At 63.6% G+C, this 8,561-nt stretch overlaps 1 protein-coding gene across 1 annotated transcript; it reads left to right on the top strand.

Moving 5' to 3' along the window:
• The first annotated feature begins 1,515 nt into the window (after positions 1–1,515).
• On the top strand, positions 1,516–3,866 carry LOC100093050 (ADP-ribosylation factor 6-like). The gene is made up of 2 exons (XM_029064816.2): positions 1,516–1,622; positions 3,198–3,866. The coding sequence occupies exon 2, from the start codon at positions 3,238–3,240 to the stop codon at positions 3,763–3,765; it is 528 nt and encodes a 175-aa protein (XP_028920649.1). The 5' UTR covers positions 1,516–1,622; positions 3,198–3,237; the 3' UTR covers positions 3,766–3,866.
• Positions 3,867–8,561: the final 4,695 nt, after the last annotated feature.

Here is an 8,561-nt window from a genome sequence, read left to right as displayed (position 1 = left end):
TGGGACAACCTGATCACCTTGTATCCCCCAGCGCTTAGAACAGTGCTTTGCACATAGTCAGCGCTTAACTCCCTGCCCACAACAGGCTCACAGTCTAGAGCGGAGGGAGACAGACATCACGCTCTGAAGTAATAGACAGAGCACGGGCCTGGGATTCTGAAGGTCGTGGATTCTAATCCCGCCTCACTGCTGTGTGACCTCGCACAAATCGTTTCACTTCCTCTGTGCCTTACCTCAGTTCCCTCAACCGTAAAATGGGGAGTGAGATTGTGAGCCTCACGTGTCCATCCCGATTTGCTTGTATCCACCCCAGCACTTAGTACAGTGCCTGGCACATAGTAAGCGCTTAACCAATACCATTATTATTACCGCCACACTTGGGTCACAGCCCATGTAAATATTTGTAATTTTATTTATTCGTACAGATGTCTTTATCCCCCTTCTAGACTGTGACTTCGTTTTGGGCGGGACATGCCATTGTTTATTGTTGTATGCTATTTCCCAAACGCCTAGTACAGTGCTCTGCACACAGTAAGCGCTTAATAAATAGGATTGAACGAATGAGCTTGGGTCGAAAATGAGGCCACGGCCCCTTTAAAGCCCTTCGCGCCTGCGCAGTCGGAAAGAAGCCGTCTTTCTGCAGCCCCGTCCCATCCCCCAGTCGGCGCCTGCGCAGCCGGAGGAGCGAAGTGGTTTTTCTCCACTCCCGCCCCACCCCCTCGAATCGGCGCCTGCGCAGTCGGAGGAGCGAAGCCGTCTTTCTCCAGCCCTGCCCCGCCCCCCCCTCCGTCGGCGCCTGCGCAGTCGGAGGAGCGAAGCGGTTTCTCTCCCGCCCCCAACGGCCTTCCTGTGTCGGCGCCTGCGCAGTCGGAGGAGCAAAACCCGTCTCTCTCCAGTCCCACGCCACCAGTCGGCGCCTGCGCAGTCGGAGGAGCGAAGTGGTTGTCCTCCCACCCCCAACGACCTTCCGGTGTCAGCGCCTGCGCAGTGGGAGGAGCGAAGCCGACTTTCTCCAGCCCCGCCCCGCGCCCTCCGTCGGCGCCTGCGCAGTCGGAGGAGCGAAGCGGTTTTCCTCCCACCCCCAACGGCCTTCCGGCGTCGGCGCCTGCGCAGTCGGAGGAGCGAAGCCGACTTTCTCCAGCCCCCGGTCGGCGCCTGCGCAGTCGGCGGAGCGGAACGGTTTTTCTCCACCCCGCCCACCCCGCCCCTCCGAGTCTGCGCCTGCGCAGTGGCTGGAGCGAAGCGGTTTGTCTCCCGCCCCGCCGAGGGGGCGCCTGCGCAGTGGGAGGCGCGGAGCGGCCTTTCTCCCGCCCCGCCGGGCCCCGCCCCGTCCCGCTCCGCCCCGCCGGCGGCGGCTGCTCCTGTTCCTGTCGGTGTGGGCGCCCTTGCCCTTTGGCAGCGCGCACGGCCGGAGCCGGGGCGGGGGGCGGACCGGCAGGACCGGCGGGGCCCCGACGCCCGCGCAGCCCAGCCCGGCCCCGGTGCGGCGGAGCCGGGGGATGACGGTGCAGCCGGCGCGGCCGCCCGGAGAGGCAGCGGGAGGCGGAAAGGGGCAGCGCCGCTCCCCTTGAGTGCCTGTCCGCGTCGGGAGCCCCGCGCAGCTCAGGACCGCCCCGACGCCGGTAAGCATCCGCGGGGGCTCCCTGGGGTCCGGCACAAAAAAGGACCGACCGGGGGGGCGGATCCGGTCGAGCGGCCTGGCCGGAAGCGCTGGGGGAGAGGCAAGGGAGGCTCCCGGCTTGCTTTTTGGGTGTCTTTTTATCTCCCCTCCTTGACTAGTTTGAAAAACGGCGTCGACGGTTTTACGGAGCCCCGTGGTAGCCTCCGGTGCGCGGCCGGGGGTGCAGCCGGTCCCCTCCCCCGCCCCAAGGCCGGGAGGCTTCTTGGAGAACTTCCTCTTCCCCTCCCCGCTCGCCGGCCACACCTGTTCTCCCGGTTTCCTAACCGGGGAGCCCCCACCCCTTCTCCTCTTCCTCCTCCCCACCCTCTCGCCAACCGTCTCCGGATGGGCAGGGGCGGGAACCGGGGAGGGGGGCGGCCCCGCGCGGGCTGGAGGCGGGGAGCTAAATTGGGGGGGGGGGGGTCCTTGCCCCCCAAAGGAGGAATTACCACGATGTGGGTATCCGTTAAAGCGATTACTCTGTGCAGAGCACTGTTGGAAGCGCTGGGGGAGGTGCAGGGCCATCGGGTGGTCCCCCGTGAGGGTGGGGGGAGGCAGGGAGGGAGGCCTGGGCTGCCAGGGGGAGGGGGGCCACAAGAGAAGGGGCTGTGATTTGGACCCGCCCCGTCTCCCCCCACCCCCCAATAGGGTCAAGTGGCTCCGAGGGAGGGGGGTCCCGCAGGGAGAAGTGGCCCAGATTCGGATCTCCCCGCCACCGCCCCGATTTCAGGGGCTTTCCTAGGGGGATGTGGCTCTGATGGGGACCCGAAGCGGCCCCCATTTAGGGGGTGTCCCCGGAGGGGGGGAAGTGGCCCAGATTTGGACCCTGCCCCTCTAGGGTGAGGCGGTTCCGAATTGGGGGGCGGGGGCCTGGAGAGGTGAGGCTCCGGTTTGGATCTGCCACCGTAGGGTGAGGTGACCCGCTTTAGGAGGTGATCTGGGACGGGGGAAGCGGCCCAGATTTGAACGCTGCCCCTTTATGGTCAAGCGGTCCCCGGTTGAGGGGGGTCCTGGAGAGGTGAGGCTCCGATCTGGGCCTGCCACCGTAGGGTGAGGTGACCCCGATTTAGGGGGTGTTCTGGGAGGGGGAGAAGTGGCCCCGTTTTGGGGGGTTTCCTGGGAGGGGGGAAGCGGCCCAGATTTGAACGCTGCCCCTTTATGGTCAAGCGGTCCCCGGTTGAGGGGGGTGCTGGAGAGGTGAGGCTCCGATCTGGGCCTGCCACCGGAGGGTGAGGTGACCCCGATTTAGGGGGTGTTCTGGGAGGGGGAGAAGTGGCCCCGTTTGGGGGGGTTTCCAGGGAGGGGGGAAGTGACTCAGATTTGGAGCCGCTCCTGTAGGGTATAAAGTGGCCCCGATTTAGGGGGTGACTTGTGGCCCCGATTTGGACCGGCCCCCGTAGGGCGGACCAGCCCGGACGTCGGGGTGCCCGAGGGGGAGGCGATCCAGACTGGGGGGGGGAGGGGGGGGCACCGGAGGTGGCGACCCGGGGGGTCGGCGGGGCCGCCCGAGCCCTGACCCGCCTCCCCTCCCACCCAGCCCCGTGCATGGCTGGGGCCTGCCCACCCCGCCGGCCGCCATGGGGAAGATGCTGTCCAAGATCTTCGGCAACAAGGAGATGCGCATCCTGATGCTGGGCCTGGACGCGGCCGGGAAGACCACCATCCTCTACAAGCTGAAGCTGGGCCAGTCGGTCACCACCATCCCCACCGTGGGCTTCAACGTGGAGACGGTCACCTACAAGAACGTCAAGTTCAACGTGTGGGACGTGGGGGGCCAGGACAAGATCCGCCCGCTGTGGCGGCACTACTACACGGGCACGCAGGGCCTGGTGTTCGTGGTGGACTGCGCCGACCGGGACCGCGTGGACGAGGCCCGCCAGGAGCTGCACCGCATCATCAACGACCGGGAGATGCGGGACGCCATCGTCCTGGTCTTCGCCAACAAGCAGGACCTGCCGGACGCCATGAAGCCCCACGAGGTCCAGGAGAAGCTGGGCCTGACCCGGGTCCGGGACCGGAACTGGTACGTCCAGCCGTCGTGCGCCACCACCGGCGAGGGGCTCTGTGAGGGGCTCATGTGGCTGACGTCCAACTACAAGTCTTAAGGGCCTCCGGGGAGCCGGAAGGAGGGGACCCCCCCCCCCCCACCCCCGGGGGTCCGGTCGTCCCCTCCCCGTCCCTTTCCCCCTCGCGACCCGCCCGATCTGATTTTTTTTTTTTCTCTTCTCCCCGCTCCTCCCCTCCCCCCAGATCTGCCCCCTCTGCCCCCCGCCCTCCTAAAGGACCTCTGTCCCCGTCTCCTCCCTGAAGGGACTCTGGCCTCCCCGCCGGCCCTCGCCTTCTCTGCCCGAGAAACTCTCGAAGTCGGGCCCCGGGTCCCCGGCGGGCGAGGGTTCTGCCGTGGGAGGTGAAGCGGGGGCGGGGAGGAGGATGTGGAAGAGGAGGAGGAGGAGGAGGAGGAGGGGCTTCTTGGGTGGGGATCTCCAAGCGGGTGGAGGGGGAATCCACCCGACACCCCTCAGCTCTTGGGGTACCGGCTCCCTTCCGCGTACGCCTCTGGCCCGGTTTGGGGGCGGACGGCCTTTCCGCTTGACCGGGAGTACTCAGAGGGCGCGGGGGCCTCTCTGAGCTTGTCATTTAGCGACCCCCGGGGTCCCTTGCGGGGCCCACTCCCCACCCACCCACCCACTGTGGGTCAGGGACCGGGTCCTCACGTTGTCCACGGGGAGCAGTGTGCTGTCTCGGTAGCAATAAATGGGCCCGGGCCCCTGCGCTCAAGAAGTGACTCTGCGTGGGGTCGCGGGGAAGGGGGCTGTGGCTGTTAAAATTCCCAGACCCCGTCGGGGTGGGGCTCTGGGGGCATCACCCGTTTCTCAGGGCCTCGCCCCCTTTCCGATGCAGCTGCTCCTTCTTGCCCCCCTCCCCCTTTATAGGGCACTGGAGGCCCAGAAGGAGGGGCCCGAGGGCGGGGGTGGTTGTGGCTGCTAGAGGCAGGGGCCGTAGTGGCCGCCTCCTCCTCCTCCTCCTTCCAAACCAGTCCGGAGGCTTCTCAGAAAGAATGAGTCACGGAGCCCTGTGCTGTCTCGCTCACTCCTCCTTCCCCCTCCCCTAGCCTCAGGCGACCCGCGTCCGGAGGGGGGGTGGGGGGTGGGGGGGTGGGAGGCCCCCTGGTCCTCTGCTCCGCACCTGGTGCCTTTTCAAGAGCCATTTTGGGGGGGAAGCAAGGTACTGGGGGGGGGGGGGCTGGTGTGCGGGGGCTGGGTGGGCATTCGATTATGCAATGTACTGTAGCCGGCCCCATCTCACCCCAGCTTGCCCCTTTCCTGCAGGGCTGGGGTCCTGTCCTGCCCCCTCCCAACCCCCCCCCCCCACTCCCCTGGGTGACTTGATGGGGGAGGGCTTTATGATTCTAACTCATGGAATTTTGTTTTTCTTCCAAAAAAAAAAAAAAAAAGTATTGTTATTTTTGGTTTATTTTCCTTTCTAATCTTTATGCAAATGAAATGCTTTTTAAAAACCTCTCCCGATCAGCATCTGCCTCTGTCTCTCCTCCCCTGGGAGAAGGGGGGAAGGGGTGGAGGGCCGGGGACCCCAGGCCCCATGGGGTCCAGCAGAAGGGCGGGGAGCTGGAACTGGGCCCCTTGTCCATCCTGGGACCCCCCCCCCCCCCCCCCCCCGTCAGCCTTCCGAGCGGGGGGGGGGGGGGGGGCGGGTCTGGGCAGGTAGTTTGGTGAGGTGGGCCAAGCCTCGCCTCCTAGCCCCTCCCAGGGCTTTAATCAGGCGGTTGTCACCTCATCCCCTGTCCCTCATTTCTCCAGTGTTGGGGCGGGGCGCTCCCTCCCTTCCTCTCCAAAAGCAGGATGTGTGCTCGGGGAGAGGAGTCGTGGGGCCGGTGTTGACCTGCCTCCCCGAAGCCCTCCTTCCTTTCTTTCTTCCTTCCTTCCTTCTTTCCTTTCCCGTGGGAATGGCGGTGAGTTCCCCAACCCGTGGGCCGTCCCCCAGCCGGCCTGGCTGTTCATCTGGGGACGGACAGCCAGGCCCCAGTCCCTCTGAGAGGTGGGGGTGGGAGCGACCACCCTCCCCCTGGGGTCTCGGAGGGAGGACCCAGCTGCAGCTGCTTCCCGCCCCCGGGGCCCCCCCATCCCCCTCCGGGCCCGGCCGGCCGGGCCCGGGGCTTCCTGCTGCTTGCGGTGCAGCAGGTGGGGGCAGCCACTTCCCGCGGCGCTCAGCCGCTCGGCGACGGGGGAGGGGGAGAGACGAGAGCTGGGAAAACGGAAAAACTAGCGAGGGGTTCCCCCCCCCTCCCCCGTCCCCCTGCCTCGACGGGGCCCCCCCATCTCTCGGGAGCCTCTTCCTGGCCTCCTCAGGGCTGGGGAAAGCCCAAGGACCTGCCCGCGCCCCGGGAAGGCCGAGGGGCTCCGTCCCGGGCCACCGCTCAGCCGTCACCTCCCCACGGCTGTTGCCCCGAGGAGGGCAAGGGCGGGGGGGGGCGGCGGGGAAACCGTGGACGGCTGAAAACCCACACCTCCAACTGCCCCCCACTTTCAGGGCTTGGAGGTCTAGGGGCGTCCCTATATCTTCCAGCTTGTCCCTCCCCGTTTTTGTCCCCCTTTAGCTTTTCCCGCCTTATAATGATGGGATTCAGTGCCTAGTAAGCGCTTAGTATAGCGTTCTACACGTAGTGTACAGAGAAACAGCATGGCTCCGTGGAAAGAGCCCGGGCTTGGGACTCAGAAGTCATGGGTTCAAATCCCCACTCGGCCACTTAATAATAATATCGTTGTAGCTGTTAAGCGCTTACCGTGTGCAAGCACTGTTCTAAGCGCTGGTGGGGGGGGATATAAAGTGATCGGGTTGTCCCACGTGGGGCTCACAGATGAGTCACCCAGCTGACAAGTGGCGGAGCTGGGATTAGAACCCATGACCTCCGACTCCCAGGCCAGGGTTCTTTCCACTGAGCCACGTCAACTGTGTGACTCTGGGCAAGTCACTTCACTTCTCTGGCCCTCAGTGACCTCCTCTGAAAAATGGGGATGAAGACTGGGAGCCCCACGGGGGACAACCTCATCACCTTGTATCCCCCCTGCGCTTAGAACAATGTTTTGCACATAGTAAGTGCTTAACAAATACCATTATTATTATTACCATTAAGGGCCACTGATTGATTTGATACTATATGCCAAACTTAGTGAACGCTACCTGTTCACTTAAACTCTGAGGCCTGTGTGGGACAGGAATTGGGTCCTACTTGATTATCTTTTCTCTCCCAGAATTCAGTACTCCGCGCGTAGTAAGCACTTAAGTACTATCATTATTATTAGACAGTGGGGCTAGACTCTTTAATAATAATGATGATATCTGTCAAGCGCTTACCTTGGGCCAAGCACTGTTGTTAGTACAGTGTTCTGCACACAGTAAGTGCTCAATAAATATGACTGAATGAATGACTGTGGAGGTAGATACAAGATTATCAGGCTGTCCCCCATGGGGCTCCCAGTCTTCATCCCCATTTTCCAGATGAGGTCACGGAGGCCCAGAGAAGTGACTTGCCCAAAGTCACCCAGCTGACAAATAATTTACAGTATCCCCCCCCCCCCCCCCCCCGGAGGCTCTTAATCCAGGAGGAGGGGAGTATGTGTGGTGGGGGGGACATTTTAACTTCTGTGGATCTCTAATAATGATGGCATTTGTTAAGCGCTTACTATGTGCAAAGCACTGTTCTAAGCGCTGGGGAGGATAGAAGGAGAAGCAGCGTGGCTCACTGGAAGGAGCCCGGGCTTGGGAGTCAGAGGTCATGGGTTTGAAGCCCCACTCAGACACTTGTCAACTGTGTGACCGTGGGCAAGTCACTTCCACTTCTGGGCCTCAGTTCCCTCATCTGTAAAATGGGGATGAAGACGGTGAGCCTCACCTGATTGCCCTGTGTCTACCCCAGCGCGTAGAACAGTGCGCTGCACATAGTAAGCGCTTAATAAATGCCAACATTATTATCATCAGGTTCCCTTGTGTGGCGACACATGACCGGGCCAAGGTCACCTCGCCAACTGAGCTCCAAGAGGGTGGGACCAAGGCCTCTGGGGCCCCTTGTTCTTTGCGCTAATAATAATTATGGTATTTAAGTGTGTCCAATGGGCCGAGCACTGCTCTAAGCGCTGCGCCACGCTCCCTTAGTTCCCCTCCATCCCATCTTTTAAATTTTGAAGGTGGTTTTTTTTTTAAATTTTTTCACCTCATCCCACTTAAAAAAAATTAAGAAAAACAAAATCCCCCTCCCCTGGCGGTTGGAGGCCGCTCCTCGCGGACGAAGACGCAGAAAAGACGGAGAGTTGGGTTCCCTTTGGGGGGGAGTCCAAGCAGTAGCCGAAGGCCGGTCGGCGAGGCGTCCAATTGGGGTGCCGTTGGGGGGGGGGGGGGGGCGCTCCGGACGGTGCCCATCCCACGTGCCCAGCCGGGGTGTCGTTGGCGCGGGAGCCAATCGCCATCGAGGCTGCGGCCGACGGGCGTCCGCGGCAGCCAATGGGGCGGCGCGGAGGGGGCGGGACCAAGGGCGCCATGTCGCGCCGCGCTGGCCTCGAGGAAGATGGTCGGGAGCGAGCGGGGAGGCGGGCGAGCCAATGGGGAAGGCCGAGCGGCCGACGGAAGGGCCTCTCGGCCAATGGGAGCGGAGAGAGGGGGGCGGAGCCGCCCAATCGGGGTCGAGCTTGTTGGAAGGGGGCGGGGCTGGCCGCTGAGCGACAGCGCCTCCCCCCGTCGAGCCCCCGACTGCCAACCCGCACCGCCCCTAGAGGGAGGGCAGAGGCCGGCAGGGGGCGGAGCGGAGCCCGGAAAGGCCCGGTGGCTCCCCCTATCGGAAGCAGGCGGCGAATGACGGGCGGGTTCCTCCCCCAATGAGAGGCGGGGG

Source organism: Ornithorhynchus anatinus, chromosome 5, assembly GCF_004115215.2.
Source record: "Ornithorhynchus anatinus isolate Pmale09 chromosome 5, mOrnAna1.pri.v4, whole genome shotgun sequence".
Taxonomy (NCBI): Eukaryota; Metazoa; Chordata; class Mammalia; order Monotremata; family Ornithorhynchidae; genus Ornithorhynchus; species Ornithorhynchus anatinus.
Note: the sequence above shows the minus strand (reverse complement) of the source record. Positions and strands in the feature narration are given on the sequence as shown.